This window comes from Lampris incognitus, chromosome 4 (assembly GCF_029633865.1).
Source record: "Lampris incognitus isolate fLamInc1 chromosome 4, fLamInc1.hap2, whole genome shotgun sequence".
NCBI classification, from domain to species: Eukaryota; Metazoa; Chordata; class Actinopteri; order Lampriformes; family Lampridae; genus Lampris; species Lampris incognitus.
Genome location: NC_079214.1, coordinates 29755769 through 29772334, shown reverse-complemented (window position 1 = coordinate 29772334; position 16566 = coordinate 29755769). Strand labels below are relative to the sequence as shown.

The 16566-nt window shown below is 41.4% G+C and overlaps 1 protein-coding gene across 4 annotated transcripts; it reads left to right on the top strand.

Moving 5' to 3' along the window:
- The first annotated feature begins 160 nt into the window (after positions 1–160).
- LOC130111877 (membrane-spanning 4-domains subfamily A member 4A-like) lies at positions 161–15506 on the top strand. Of its 4 annotated transcripts, none has more exons than XR_008810180.1 (8): positions 161–280; positions 9753–9933; positions 10150–10257; positions 10662–11014; positions 11393–11449; positions 11580–11717; positions 14096–14197; positions 15116–15506. XR_008810180.1 is itself a non-coding variant. In XM_056279172.1 (8 exons), exons 3-8 carry the CDS (start codon positions 9802–9804, stop codon positions 15128–15130), a joined length of 552 nt encoding a protein of 183 aa, XP_056135147.1. In that variant the 5' UTR covers positions 248–280; positions 3174–3351; positions 9753–9801; the 3' UTR covers positions 15131–15506. The 4 variants fall into 4 exon arrangements, 3 of the variants coding, with proteins under 3 accessions (XP_056135146.1, XP_056135147.1, XP_056135148.1); XM_056279172.1 differs by lacking the exon at positions 10662–11014 and adding an exon at positions 3174–3351 and having other exon boundaries at positions 248–280; XM_056279171.1 differs by lacking the exon at positions 10662–11014.
- Positions 15507–16566: the final 1060 nt, after the last annotated feature.

Sequence of the window (16566 nt, the reverse complement as noted above, 5' to 3'; positions counted from 1 at the left end):
GGTGTAGGCTATGGGACGACAGATAATAGTGAGGAGCATGAAAGGACCCAGTTTTTCAGTTTGACCATGGCTTGTTATCGTCTCTGAATGCCAGCTGAAGCCACACCTGCTTTATATTGCAAAATGACAGAAAGCCGACTTGTTCGGTGAGTCAGTGGTCCTGACGTCAGCTTTCGGCTCTGGGAGGAGGCTCTGTGGTGTTTATTTAATGAGTGAAATGGGAGTTAAGCTGTACTTGCATGTTTCCAGATCGTCCTGAAACTCAAGGGGCTCAAATCAGGTACGTGCGTGTTCTTTTATTTTGCACTATATGGAGTTACCTCGTCAATGGGCTAATTAATAACATGCGAATCTATAGCCCTGATTATTACAATTGTCAAGGGTTTCACATTGTTTGCTAACTTTGCTAACTAATATTTTTTATTGTCATTTCATTGTTCAATATCGGCGAAAGCCTATTTAAAAGTCACCTTTTGATGTACTAATGTAGCACGCATACTGTAGGCGCGGAAGTGGGCTGTTCTCTTATCGGAGTCGGTGCTGTGTGTGCCTTATAGATAAGTGTGTGTGTGCCTTATAGATAAGTGTGTGTGCCTTTATAGATAAGCGTGTGTGTGCGAGCGCGCGACATATGGAGAGAAAACGATGGCTCTCTATGAAGTAATACTTGGGGTAGTATTGGTCGAGGATCAATGACCACACCGGGTTATAGAACTCAGGTTTAATCGTGGCTCAGTAGGCAGACGTAATAACCATACATGGTAGTGGTGTAACCATAATAACAGTCCGGGTAGTACATAACACCTAGTGTAGTTCCAGTGGATATACATAGCATTATATCACTACATCCCCCCTGTTTAGTTTTCAATTTTTACAGTATCAAAATACTCTAGAACATTCGGTTATATAAACCAACATATCGCACAATTCCAATGTGGTACAATCATTGATCAGCATTGTACAGTCATTACACAGAGGTTGCCTTCTCTCTCTCTTTTTTTTTTTAGACAACACACTCAGAATTGTCCATCTCAAAAAACAATAAACATATTCAGAGCCCTCCTTTTGTGTGTGATTGTCTCTACTCATAATCCTTGTAGTGAGCTGGTTTGGAAACAGCTCTTCCATATCTTGTGCGCACTGTCTTGTGTGTTTCACAGGTTTGGCTGGAAGAAGTTCCAGCTGCATGAGTGTCCCGTTGAGGTTCTGTGAAGCGGGTTCTTGTGCTCCTCAGTGCATGGGGGTGGTGAATTTCCCGCAGGTGGCTCCTGCCACGTCTGAGTTTGTTCCCATTTGATGTTTGCACAATGTAGCTCCTTGGCTCATCGCACTTTTGTACGACTGTGGCTGGATACCAAGTCCCTTTTTCCTTGTTTAGGACAGATAGGTGCTGTCCGGGACCGAGTGGAGGTAGTTCTCTGCCACTGCTGCGGTCATGATGTTCCTTCATGTTTGCTGTTCTCTGCTCCAGGTGGAGTCGGTTTTCCTCCTTGCCTGGGTCCCCTCGACTCGGCAGCAGGGTGGTGACTGGCCTTCCGAAGATCAGTTCTGCTGGTGATGGTAGTTTACTGTCGATGGGTGTTGCTCTGACCTGTAGTAAGGCCACTTGTATGTTACCTCCTTGTCTCATGGTTTTCTTCACAATGGATTTGATGTGTCGCACATGTCTCTCATTGAATCCATTGCTTTTTGGATAGTGGGGTGAGCTTGTCACGTGCCTGATTCCCCAGTCAGCCGTGAATTTCTGGAACGCGTGCCCTGTGTACTGGGGTCCATTATCTGTAAGTATCTCGTCAGGCCTTCCAAAAAGAGACATGTACATTTCCATTTTTTGTGCAACTGCCCGGCTGGACACAGGCATGGGCATTTCATCCACTAGAGGGAACTTAGAATATCTGTCCACAATCAGTAAATACTGATGTCCATTGATCTCGAATAGATCAGAAGCTAGGGATTGCCATGGTTTTGACGGTGGGTTGAGAGGTTGCTTTGGATTTGCATCCTGATGTTCCACGCATATGCTACATGACGTGCAGACTCTTTCGATGTCATCTTTCATTCTGATCCAGTAGACACTTTCTCTCGCCAGTCACCGTGTCTTTTTGATGCCCTGGTGTCCTACATGCAGCTGTTTGAGTATAGAATCAGTCATGGAGTCTGGGATGAGCACCTGTCTGCCTTTGAATATGACTCCTGCTTCAACTGCGAGCTCATCTCTGAATGACCAGTACTCACGTAGTTGTCTTGGTAGAGCTTTGATGTTGTCTGGCCATCCCTGGTGGATCAGCTCTTTCAGTGCATTGAGTCTGGGGTCGCTGGTGGTTTCCGTGCGGAGTGCGTCCTGTTTCTCGGGAGAGAAGTTTATCATTGCAACAGTGAGCATCTCTGGATCCTCGACTTCTGCCTCTATTCCGTCAATGCGCTCGTCCAGCTCGATGTTGCTGTTGTTCTCAGGGTTGGGTAGTCGGCTGAGTGTGTCTGCCAGGACCATCTGGTTTCCTGGTCGATACGTGACCTCGTAGTTGTATCCTTGTGTTTATCAGCATTCGCTGAAGGCGGAGCGGCATGCAGTGGCTTTGTGCATATGGTAACGAGGGGTTTGTGGTCTGTAACTACAATGAATGACTTCCTATACAGGTAGGTATGGTATCGCTGCATTCCATAGACTATGGCCAGCATTTCTCGCTCTATGTTGCTGTACCTGGATTGGCAGTCGTCCAGTGTCTTTGAGCCAAAAGCTATGGGTCTTTTGTTCTGCACTAATGCCACGCCCAGTCCTTTCTGTGATGCATCGACCTCAAGTGTCAGAGGTGTGCTTGGATCATAGTACTCCAGGCAGTCATGTTCGTTGATAACTGATTTCAGGTCCTCAAAGCTCTTTTGGTGGTCAGTGTCCCATGTCCAAGGCACGTCACTTTTCAGCAGCACCCTGTGTGTGCTTTGTCTGCGAACTTTGGGATGTAGGGTGACAGGTAGGTCAGCATCCCCAAGAATCTGCTCAGCTCATCTTTGTTCTGGGGTGTCGGCATTTTCTGGATGTCCCTGATTTTGGCTGGGTCAGGTTTGATACCTTTGTCTGTGTACAGGTTGCCAAACAATGAGATGCTTGTCTGTTTGATTGTGCACTTGTCACTGTTGAACACAATACCTGTCTTGGCTGCTCTCTCCGTCAGGTTCCTGTCATGCTCCTCTTCACTTGCTCCGTAGACTGCGATATCATCGGCTATGCTGACGACACCGTCGAGCCCCTCCAGGATTTGGTCCATCTTTGCCTGGAAGAGATCTTGAGAGACACTGAGACCAAATGGCAAACGTTTCCAGCAGTATCTACCAAATGGAGTTCGGAATGTGGTTAGCAGTTGTGACTCTTCCTCTAGGTGTATTGACCAATATCCAGCTTTTGCATCAAGTTTGCTGAATATCTTTGCATTTGCAAACTTCGGGTTCAGTTTCTCCACAGTAGGAATCTTGTGGGGGCATCTCCTAAGGCTGGCATTAAGCTTTTGGGGGTCTAAGCATATACGAAGGGAACCGTCTTTCTTTGTGCTGTATGCCAGACTTGAGCATTAGTCTGTGTGCTGTTCTACTTAACACATCTTGTTCGACTAGGTTATTCAGTTCATCTTTCAGTTTGTCTTTGATGTGATTGCTGCACTTACGTGGTGGGTCTATGAATGGTTCAGCATCCTTTTTCAGGAAGAGCTTGGCCTTTCCACTGAAGTTGCCAATTTTGTCAAACTGGTCTGGGTATGCTCTCTTTAGGTCTGCACTGTTAGATATGGTCATTTTGGGTTTTGTCTGTCTTGTGTTGACTTTTTTCTGGTTTGCATTTCCTTTCTCGGTCACTGCATCTACATTGACAGTCAATAGGTTTAACAGTTCACATGTTGGCAGCCCAACTATGGCTGGCCCTGGTACGTCTACAACGTAGAACTTTGCATTGATCCATTTGGATTCTTTGTACTGGCATGGAATGTCAATGGTGCCTAGGCAGGGGATGGCATGACCACTGTATGCAGATAGCCTCCTGTTGGTTTTTTTCAGTCGTTTCTGGGTGCATGCATTTTCACCGTACATCTGCTTGAAGGTACGTAATTGGAGTGTGTTGCCTGACGCACCTGTGTCTATCTTCAGACGTAGTGTGTATCCACGACCAGGTAGGTCAGGTGGTGTCACCATCACGACTGTGTACGCCTCCTCTCTGGCCGGCTTGCTGTCTATGCTATGCATGCACTTTTCACTGATAGTTATGGAGTGGAACTGTTTCTGGTAGGTACTTTCGTTCTCACTGTCCGTTTCACTGCTACTCTCTACAGCATGTATGCGAGTCCTGCTCTGTTGCTTTTTGTCTTTATAGGTTTTGCGCTTGTGCTGTTTGTCTTGTGGTGTGTGGGACTTACTTCCCCCGCTCCTGCTCTGGCTGGAGTGTTCCTGGCGCTCTCGTTTGGCCTTCCTGCAGCACCGCTCCCAGTGATCTTTTGCACCACATGCATTGCATTCATCATCATATGCAGGACATCGACGTGGTTTGTGGCTTCTCCCACAGTTACGACATATGCGGTCCCTGTCCACAGCGTGTATTCTCTCATTGTGTGACAGGCTAAGTTTGTCTAACTGTTCATTGCCGGCTGTCAGGGCTTCATATTTTCGTCCCTCGGCCAGAACCTCTGCTAAGGAATATCCTTTTGGTTTGCTGTATAGATCGTTCCTCAGGGCATCATGGGGAGTGCTCACAATATCAATCATACGCTCGTTAAGCTCTTCGTCTGAAAACTGACATTTCTGAACTAGTGTTCTGGCTCTGGTCACAAAATCATCAATATTCTCATCTGGTTTCTGTCTGTGTTGCATCAGTTGCAGTCTATGGATTCTGAAATTTAAGTTCAACTTTAGCTGTTTTTCAAAGAAGTCCCAGGTTGGCAGGCTTTTTCTTGTCATCATCGGTGAGACCACTGGCGTTCAGTCTTTTTAATCCTTCATCTCCGATTCCACGACATATTTTCCTAGCTTGTTTAGCTGCACCATTTATTTCTTCATCTTCTAAATACAGAGTCATTTTCTGTTTATAATGTGAAATTGCCTCACCCAGGTCCGGGTCTGACCAATTCATCGTTGGTAGGTGCGATGCCATGACGTCTCCTGTTGCTAGCTTAGCTCCTGCGCACTCTTGCTTGAATGATGACAGAAATTATCCACGGACAATTTTATCAGTCTATCTTCATTCTTCATAGAGAGTACTTTACCGCTGCCACCATGAAGTAATACTTGGGGTAGTATTGGTCGAGGATCAATGACCACACCGGGTTATAGAACTCAGGTTTAATCGTGGCTCAGTAGGCAGATGTAATAACCATACATGGTAGTGGTGTAACCATAATAACAGTCCGGGTAGTACATAACACCTAGTGTAGTTCCAGTGGATATACATAGCATTATATCACTACACTCTACAGAGGACCTTGTGTGTTCTCATGCTTTTGACATGACTGTCAATAAGTGAGTTGCCCTGATGCAGTAAAAACCGTCTTCCTCATTGAGTAGGGTAATTGACCGGATACAATTGGGGAGAAAAGGGGGGGAAATAAAAAAAAAGTCTTCCTTGTGTAGGTTGAGGCAGGGCAATAAGAATTGTTGTAGTCTAAGACCTTATTAGTTAGTATCGAAGACTGCGAGAGAAAAAAAAGAGGAGAGGGGGGTATTTTGGAGTAGAAAGTTAGCATACTGCCCCTTACTCAAAAGTGAGATGGCACTGATTCAAATAGCCTTGTGTCCCATCTTGTAGATGAGGTCATTGTAATCCAAGATGAGAATAGTTTTATAATTTTTTTTCACCATTTGAATAATGAAAGCTTGCTTGTGTTATTTCATAAAACGTTTTTACAGATGTTCAGCATTATAATTTTGCAATGACTGGAGCATTGATGGAATTTTAAAAGTACTTGGCCTAATACAACAGTGTGTGGCTAAAAATGTGGACATACGATTAGACTGATTCAGGGTGTCCACAGGTGAGTGTGACAGGCTATCGTCGCACAACACAAATGTATCATTTATCCTAAAGGAGAAAATTCACAGTCAAAGTAATCAGAATTTGTATTTACAACTGTAGCATCTGTATCAGCAGCCACAACTTTTACTGTCACATTGAAAATAAAGCAATTTTCAAGTTATCTACCAAATGCTCTTCCAGTAGACAACACACATTTACAACAGAAGTCTACAACGTTTTCTTCAACATATTCTGATGACTGCCAAGTCACTTTCATTGCTCAATAGTTTTAAAAAAAATAAATTGTGTGGTGAGCATGGTGAAGATGAGTCTTAATGAGATTTAGGTTGCTTTACATGGTGAAACTTTCATGCAACTAGTTGCAGTTTGCAAAGTGCATGAAACACAATTTCTATAATCAAAGTCTCGTGCAACACAACTGTTTATTTCACTAAGCTGACATTACACATGAAACCCTTTTCACACAACGTGGTTGAATTTATGAGTTGCGAGTTGCAAAATGTTTGTGCAACTTAAGTTGCATGAAAGTTTCATTGTGTAAAGCCAGCCTTGCACTGAAAAACTGCCTCTCCATCATAGAAATGTTAGACAAACTCACCAGAAATACATCATAGTCATATAAATCCAGCACCTCAGTGAGGAATCATGGAAACAAATCTCCCTATTTGGGAGTCATTTGTTGCATAAACACAGATAATTTCAGGCAGTGACGTGCATTTCAGGCAGTGAGGTCAGTGGCTGGGTAGGCAGTGGGCTTTCACAAATCCAAATTACATCCTTTTTAGCTCTCCAATGTTTTATAACAATCTGATCCTTCTTCATTCATCCAACTGCCATAGAATTCTAGAATATTGTGCCCCCCTGGCTGAACTACATTCCAAATGAAAACCTAAACAAAAATATTATCAAAGTATATATGAAGTATTTTTTCTTGTTTTTGATATGATTAGTTAACACCAATTGCCTTTCCTTAGAGCTCCCAAACCACTGTGAATTTCATTGCGGTCACTACAAACAGCAGTTATCAGATACTATTTATAAATATTGTTGAAACATTACCTGAAAAGAAGAAAACACATACACAACACAAAGAAACATTTGTGGTAAAAATATGCAATTTAATATGTAAAATATACAAATGCATATATTTAAATTATGTACCAATTCATTTCCAGTATTATGATGTATAATAAAATGAGTGATAGCAGAACTGAGTGACTTCATATAAATAAACTGGGTGCTGAGGTGACAGAACATTGAGATCATATGTATTGAGGTCACCTATAAATCAATAAAAAACATGAATTTTTGGGCAATACATGTGAAAGTACCAGTTGGTCCCTTAGGACATGCTTTTACCCAAAACTATTTAGAAGCAAACTTATAAAATACAAAGTGACATCAGCATATTAGGTGACAAATGGTGAGAAAGTAAACATATAATAGCATGTATCCCACCATTAATGATTCTCCTGTGCAGTTAGATCCCAATCCAGTTCAACTACATCATATAACAACTTGTAAACATTTTAAAAAGTGAATCAACATAATCACAAAAACTGCATCGTGAAAGTTAACTGTAAATGTTGTTTATGCGTAATTGCACTGATTTGTAGAAATGGAAGACAAACTGAGATGACTTGCACAAATCTGTAAACTTCAAAATGGTTGACAACTTTGAGGGCTGTTTTTGATGTATTAGTGGGAGATGAATTGTCAGTGAAAAGAAAATGTGGCATGATGCCTTGAGCCAGTCTGGGGAAAAAAACCCAACAAACCCCCCCCCCCAACAAACAACAAAAAAAAAACCTCTGGCAAAACCACAAGTAAAAAAAAAAAGAGCGTGTGACTTGGGAGGCCATATATGACCCATGTACTCATGTCATTCACAATATTCAATTTCACATTTAGCTTTTAGCTAGTATCTTAGAAAAGACAAAGTGACAAAAGCAAGTGATACTGACTGCAAAGCATGCATGCAAGCATCCACTGCAGCTAAACACTTCAGCTACACAATTGCAAAAGCGCATGAATGTAAGAACAGTGCCATACCTTTTGTGGATTCTACATTTGCATGGGAACAATAAATATTAATGCAAACTAGAGGTCTAAAAATTAACAAATATCAATTCAAATGTTGTATAGATCTGTAAAATCCATTACTAAACACTTCAGTTCAGCTACACAAACAGTTGCACACCTTTGTGAACTCTACATTTGCATAGATTTGTAAATATGAACAATGAAACTTGAATTAAAACATCTACAAAATAACTGTATAAAGAGCTATTAATAACAAGGATGTGAAATAACGAATGTGTGCAGCTGATGGGGAAGGTGTTTCAGTGATGGTTGTCTGACGCAGGACAGCATTCTATAAAAGTCAAAATTTAGAGAATAAAATCAAATTAAAAATCATATTTATATGTCAACTTGTCCAATACAGCCATACTACATGAACAACACGTTTACAGTTTTTTATTTTAATTTAACACAGCATAAAAGCGCAAAATCAATGGCTTAACCTCACTTGAAGAGGAAGTCAGTTCGCCTGTCTTTCGCCACAAATCTCTCCGTGACGTGACCTTGATGGCTCTGATTGGCTCACACTCCCGCCATAAGCAGTACCTTTCCTTTCCTCGTGCGCTACACGTCATTTCCCTCTTAGAAGTTTAAGGATTTAAAAAGGACAAGGAGATAAAAATATCATTAAAAATGTTATAACACAGCATACTTGTTACTAGAGTGAGATTTTGATATGTTGTTATGAATTTGTTGTATGGTTATTTTGATTAAATTATCATACCCTGCCTACCCTGGCTGTATGTCATTGGTTTCAGGCCAGGAACATGAATACTAAACGATTTCATTACAGCATCAAGTATGAGGTTTAGAGGCCTTCCTAGATATGCCCCTCACCAAAAATGATATTCAGCAGTGCAATGTCAGTGAAATTATTTCACTTTTAAAGATTAGAAAATACAGTTCTTACCAATCTTTGCCCTATTAAATACAACTTTTTAATACTTATGAACTAGTCTTAGTTATTCATAAATAAACTGCATTTGATTGTATTTGAATTTAGAATCAAAAGTCAATGTTCAGAGGGACTTGGTTGGGTTGCTATTTGATGGGAAAATCAACTTGGGAACTTACCCTGCTCAGTGTCAGATAGTCATGCTAAAAAAAACAAGTCAAATTAACTTATGTTTATGTGCATAAGATGCTATTGTGTTTAATATGAAAATTAAGTCCATCCATCCATTATCCAAACCGCTTATCCTGCTCTCAGGGTTGCGGGGATGCTGGAGCCTATCCCAGCAGTCACTGGGTGGCAGGCGGGGTGACACCCTGGACAGGCCGCCAGTCCATCACAGGGCTGAGACACACACACACACACACACACACACACACACACACACACACACACACACACACACACACACACACACACACACACACATTCACACCTAGGGACAATTTAGTATGGTCAGTTCACCTGACCTACATGTCTTTGGACTGTGGGAGGAAAATTAAGTCATTGTAATGTATTGCATTTGAGAAATGAGAGTGAAAAGTGTGACAACATGCCCCAGTCTCCCTTCTATTTCAGTTAAATCTTTTGAAAGAGTAATCAAGTGTGTCGCATCTTATTTTTCTCAATTGGTCGCTCAAGACTGAGTCATTGAATCAATTTGCTCTAATGCGACAACCTTGGCTCTCCGTGCTTCTGGGTTTTTAGGAGAGAATTTGTTTCCAGAAGTGGGTGAGCAAACTGAAGTTCATTGAAGATGTCCAGCACTGTAGAGACTGCAGCTAATCGGGTGATGAGCGGAGGAGAGGTAGCACCTTCAGCTAATGAGAAACCGACGGACTCTTCTGACCTGAGCAAGTTCCCCAAGATGCATCCCAGAGTACTTGGGGTATGGTCTTTGAGAATCCTGGAAGTCTAATTCTGATCACATCAAATTGTATTACAATGCAAGGCAACATCAAAATGCAGATCAAGGGCATAAGCAAAAAGAACATGTTCGTTCTGTTTTGTTGATTGTCTGGCTTCTTATGTTTGTCTTGCATTTTTTATCTAAAAAATGCTTAACTATCTGTAAGGACCATAACATTTCTCACTCTTCCCACAGGCTATTGAAATGGCGATTGGGATCATCATGGTCTTGGTAGCAGTTGTGATGATGGCTTTCGGAATAGAGATTGAGCTTGTGTTAAAAGCATACTGGGGAATTATCATTGTAAGTGGATATTACAAGACAAGTTACATGAGTCACGTTTCATTTATGCCAGTGTTTCTTAATACTGACTAGTCACAGAGCTATTGAGTAAGAGCAATTTAGGTCGGAAAGTACCTCATTGCCAATAAATGGCTTGGTGAAGAAATTCAGGGACATGATGTAAAGCTATATTGAGAACACTACAAATCCAGCCTAGAGTGAAACCTCAGATCCATCTGTCTGTCTGTCCACCTATGTGTGTCTGTCTGTGTCTTCATATTGAACATTTTACAAGTTAAAATCATGTGCAGTGCGCATTATTGTGTGGGCAGATAAAAAAAGATCAGGTAATCTGCTTTTTACTGGTCATAATCATCGGCGGTCACTCAGGGTCGAGTATGACCACCCTCCCTCTGGGTCCTCAGGTGGGCGTAGAGGCCTATCCTGCAGCTGCATAATGGGAGGATGCCTGCGCGTGACAGCTCTTTACATGGAGTGGCTGATGAGCCTGTAGCCACCAAACAGTCCTTGGCAGGGGGTGGCCAGAGTCAATGACATGGAGAACGAAGCCAACTGGGGACCACCCTCTGTTGTAGCCTTCACCGCTGTGACCTGGAGACATCTTCCATCAGTTCTGCCATTGAGGTCTTTGTTGGATTGCGGTTCATCAGGAACCTCCCCTTTGACCTGTCTGCCTTGGGTGACCCTAGCAGGAGCCAAGCTCCGGGCGGCATAGCTATTGGGATCTTGGGATCATTGGTTTCTCCACCATGGCAAGGTGGGAATCCAGGGGAAGAACACTACAAGTATGACCCTGACTAACCATCGTACGCTGCATTTCACAATCTTGCGCGAGTTCATAGGTCGTCAGGGAGGAGGGTCAAGAAATTGTTAAATGTTCTAGATGTAAATGTATGTAAGTGTTCTGTAATGAAAGTGTTACTGTTTAAGATCTTAATTCAGCCTGAGCACCACTGTCTTATTAGACAAGAATTTGTTGTAAAGATTTAACCTAGCTATTTGGGAAAGATTAGCCTCATACAATTAATTAGGGACAGTTTTTCTTTTGTATTGTAGATCAAATTTTGAATTTTGTTGAATTTTAATAAGAGTTGTGTTGTACCATGATCGCTCAATAATCCCTCTCCCTCCCCAGTATATAGCTGCTGGTGCTCTGACTGTTGCTACTGCTAAGAAACTGAAAAGGAGCATGGTAAGGTTAAGTTCTTTTCAAACTGCGATGTCCTCTATGACCACTAATTATACTCATCACTAAATCACTTGCAAAATGATTATACTACATGAAATTCTATATCTATATACCTGTGTTTTATTTTTTACAGGTGTATGGTACATTATGGATGCATATCGTCGCTGCTCTTGCTGCTTGTGCGGGCAGTGTTTTACATTTGTACGGTGCCTTCGTATTTCTCTTCCCCCCTTGCCATACATACAATTATATTAGAGTGTGCCATCATCTGGTAAGGTTTTACATAATACTTCCCTATCAGTCTGTATTGTAACAAATGTTAAGGAAGTAGTTTGGCTTCTGGGTTTTTACTCTGTCTTACAAACCCCAATTCCAATGAAGTTGGGACATGTAAAACGTAAATAAAAAGAGAATATAATGGTTTGCAAATCCTTTTCGACCTATATTCAATTGAATACACTACAAAGACAAGATATTTAATGTTCAAACTGATAAACTTTATTGTTTTTTTGCAAATATTCACTGATTTCTAATTTGATGCCTGCAACACATTCCAAAAAAGCTGGGACAGGGGCATGGTTACCACTGTGTTATACATCACCTTTCCTTTTAACAACACTCAATAAGCGTTTGGGAACTCAGGACACTAATTGTTGAAGCTTTGTAGGTGGAATCCTTTCCCATTCTTGCTTGATGTACGACTTCAGTTGCTCAACAGTCCGGGGTCTCCGTTGTCGTATTTTGCGCTTCATAATGCGCCACACATTTTCAATGGGAGACAGGTCTGGACTGCAGGCAGGCCAGTCTAGTACCCGCACTCTTTTACTATGAAGCCCCGCTGTTGTAACACGTGCAGAATGTGGCTTGGCATTGTCTTGCTGAAATAAGCAGGGACGTCCCTGAAAAAGACATCACTTGGATGACAGCATATGTTGCTCCAAAACCTGTATGTACCTTTCAGCATTAATGGTACCTTCACAGATGTGCAAGTTACCCATGATGCCATGGGCACTAACACACCCCCATACCATCACAGATGCTGGCTTTTGAACTTTGCACTGATAACAATCTGGATGGTCCTTTTCCTCTTTAGCCCGGAGGACACGACGTCCGTGATTTCCAAAAACAATTTGAAATGTGGACTCATCAGACCACAGCACACTTTCCCACTTTGCGTCAGTCCATCTCAGATGAGCTCGGGCCCAGAGAAGCCGGCAGCGTTTCTGGGTGTTGTTGATATATATGGCTTTCGTTTTGCATGGTAGAGTTTTAACTTGCACTTGTAGATGTAGTGACGAACTGTGTTAACTGACGATGGTTTTCCGAAGTGTTCCTGAGCCCACGTGGTAATATCCTTTACAGAATGATGTCGGTTTTTAATGCAGTGCCACCTGAGGGATCGAAGGTCACGGGCATTCAATGTTGGTTTTCGGCCTTGCCGCTTACGTGCAGATTTCTTCGGATTCTCTGAATCTTTTGATATTATGGACTGGAGATGATGAAATCCCTAAATTCCTTGCAATTGTACGTTGAGAAACGTTTTCTTAAACTGTTGGACTATTTGCTCACGCAGTTGTTCACAAAGTGGTGACCTTCGCCCCATCCTTGCGTGTGAACGGCTGAGCCTTTTGGGGATGCTCCTTTCATACCCAATCATGGCACTCACCTGTTTCCAATGAACCTGTTCACCTGTGGAATGTTCCAAACAGGTGTTTTTTGAGCATTCCTCAACTTTCCCAGTCTTTCGTTGCCCCTGTCCCAGCTTTTTTGGAACGTGTTGCAGGCATCAAATTCAAGGGAATATTTGCAAAAAACAAAGTTTATCAGTTTGAACATTAAATATCTTGTCTTTGTAGTGTACTCAATTGAATATAGGTCGAAAAGGATTTGCAAATAATTGTATTCTGTTTTTATTTACGTTTTACACAACGTCCCAACTTCATTGGAATTGGGGTTTGTACTTACGTAGAGTTAGACAAGCTGATGAATACCTTTTTATGGCTGTACTGTGTTTGAAGGTACCTTCAATGGTGGGTTTAGCTTACCTCAATTGCTGGACATCATTAGCAGCTCTTCTCAAAAGAAGGGAAATGCATCTTCTCTGAAGCTGTTCGTTTAAACTTCTTACTCATTTGCCTTGCGTTAACAATTTTTCTAAAACAAAATTTTCACAAGTACATGCAAAATCTTTAAAAACAGATTACAGTGTTGAACTGTTTTTCCATAATGTCAACGAATGCTCAATAATCCAGGTAAGAAAATCAAAGAAAGTTGAATCAGTTCATCTGGATACAATGTTTATTGATCGATGCATTTCATCGCTCAACTAAGTGACATTGTCAGAAGATGTCCCTTAGTTGAACTGATTCAACATTTTTTGATTTTTTCCATAATACGTGCATCTTCCTCTATGGCGGAAGACAACACATACCTACATTCTACGGTGGATATGCAGAAATATAGTTCAAATCTATGATTCCTGTTCCTGTAAAAGAAAAAAAAATCTGCAAATAAAAGACAGTTTTATGAAGACAGGGACTGCTTTGCAAGGCACAGAAAAGCTTTGACCTGACAACTAAATTTAAAATTATTTTAGTTGACATTTTAAAAGATATATGAACCCTAATTACTTTGTGAAATGTTTTCCAGAGTCGACTTCAATTTTCCATGGTATTCTTCTCTATTCTGGAGTTTATCGTGTCCATCTGTGTTGCTTCGTTTTCCACAGCAACTCTCTGCTGTTCTAGAGAGGTGAGTTTGTCTTATCCAACCATAAGACTTGTCTTAATAAGGTGGAAGCATTGTTCCTCGATTGATGTGAATTCACTTTAACTGAGGGAGTCCCCAATTGCTGCCACATTGCAGTGCAGGTGCATTGTGTTGAGATATGTTTTACATGTGTTGAAGTCCATATCATCATTGACTCAAATGGCAAAATTACAACAATCAGATGTGGTATCTCATGAGCAATGGTTATCTGACATCAGGCCCTGTAACTAACATTTACATCTCTCTTCATATGACAAAGCGTCACATAACACAGAAATTTGGTGGGAATTTTATTGTCTGTGCTCTTCATTCAACGCATAACAAAGTAATGTAATATGCTGCACTATCTGTAGTAATGAGGGTAGAATAATAAACAAACTTTTTAGTTTTTACCCATAAATTGCTTGCACTATGACAGAGCTTTGCAGTACATGTATGTACTATGGGTAACTGCCATTCTTGGATTTTTATTCTATGACACCACAGAAGAAGCAAAAGGGAGAAAGCCCTTGATGATATGAAAATGATTAGTTTTGCCACATTTTGGCAGTATTGATTTTTTTTTTTCATGGAAAAAATAATACTTGTGGTCTGTTCTATTTTGGTTGATGGTTAGATAAAGTTTAATTATACTATATTAAAATAAATCATAATAAATAATCATAGATTTTCACAGATTATCCAAGATTAGGTCAGCATAATGAAACATCCTTTGTGATTTTGGTTTTTACAGTAATTGTTTATAGACTCAAATTGCTGGTAACAGCATCTTGATTTTATCATCAAGTTTCAACAATGAGACCTCATAGCCAGCATCAGAAACTCCATCAGTTGATAAAGTTCTGAAAACTGTCTTTCTACAAATCTTTATATATATTTTTTCTGTTTTATGCTCTACAGAATACTGTGATTTAGGATGGTGTACCCTCAACGGCAAGCAAAATACTTAAGAACTTTTTCAAAAAGAAAATTAATTCTTAAGTGGGGCCATATCCTGCTGTGAGCGCATGTTGTAATTCATATACTGCTTATCTATTCTGTCCACTCGGCACGTTTTACACCCCAATCCATCCTGAAACAGCGATCCTTCCTCCGAAGCTTTTCTTGTGGCTTCTCTCCCCCCCCGATAAGATTTTTCTGTGGTGTTTTTCCTCATGTGACTCAAGGGTTTCAGAAGGGGATTCTGTACATTTATTTTCCTGTGCTCAATTTACCTGTTCTGGAGAATGCAAGCAGAATGTAAATCCCTGTAGGACTTATGACTTATTATCAGAATGAAATAAAAGTTGTTTCCAGGAAAATTAAGTCTCATGATTGATTATTATATTGGTGAGATGGCTGGGCAAGTGGCGACTGGTGAGCAAGCGGCAATACACTGTACAGATTGGCTAACGGTCAAGGTGGGTGGGCATAGAGAGCAGGTGGCTTACATTGCACAGATTCAAGATCAGTTTTTCTTAAGCCAAGTCAATGTTAAAAATAATGGAATTAATTTTTACATGACCCACTATCAGTTAGGTTGTATCAGTGAGAAGTGTGCAAGAAAAATTGCAAAGTAGCAGAAAATGGATGGCGTTAACCAAAAGCCCAGCGGGGCTGCCAAAAGAAAGAAAAGAAAGGGGGTGTCCGGGTAGCATAGAGGTCTATTCTGTTGCCTACCAACACGGGGATCCTTTTGTAAAATTTTTTAACAAATTTATTAATCCCCCTTGGAACCCAGCCACTGAGGATGCACAAGCTAGTGCATTCTTAGTGCCGGTCCCAAGCCTGGATAAATGGGGAGGGTTGTGTCAGCAAGGGCATCCAGCATACAATCTTTGACAAATCAAATATGCGGATCATAAATAAGATATCCATACCGGATCGGTTGAGGTCCGGGTTACCAACGACCACCACCAGCACTGTTAACCAGCAGGGTGCTGGTGGAAACTATGCTACTGTTGGGAGAAGGAGAGGGGGAAGGCATGTCCAGAGGCAGCGAGAGAGGAGGAAGGGTAGGAGTGTGGGGGTGAGAGTCGGGAAACTTTAAATGTTGGCACTATGACTTGTAAAGGAAGAGAGCTGGCTGATATGATGGAGAGAAGAAAGGTAGGTATACTGTGTGTGCAAGAAACCAGGTGGAAGGGGAGTAAGGCCAGGCCTATCGGAGGTGGGTTCAAACTCTTCTACCATGGTGCGGATGGGAGGAGAGATGGGGTAGGGGTAATTCTGAAGGAAGAGTATGTCAAGAGTGTGATGGAGGTGAACAGAGTGTCAGACAGAGTGATGAGTATGAAGCTGAAAATCGAAGGTGTATTGCTGAATGTTATCAGCGCATATGCCCCGCAAGTTGGGTGTGAGATGGAAGAGAA

What these genes read in the sequence shown, in the direction of transcription:
- LOC130111877 (XM_056279171.1), top strand. Translation starts at nt 9,802, where the DNA reads ATGTCCAGCACTGTAGAGACTGCAGCTAATCGGGTGATGAGCGGAGGA. An exon ending in TGCATCCCAGAGTACTTGGG is followed by an intron (nt 9,934 to 10,149) that starts GTATGGTCTTTG and finishes CTCTTCCCACAG; the next exon opens with GCTATTGAAATGGCGATTGG. An exon ending in TTAGAGTGTGCCATCATCTG is followed by an intron (nt 11,718 to 14,095) that starts GTAAGGTTTTAC and finishes AATGTTTTCCAG; the next exon opens with AGTCGACTTCAATTTTCCAT.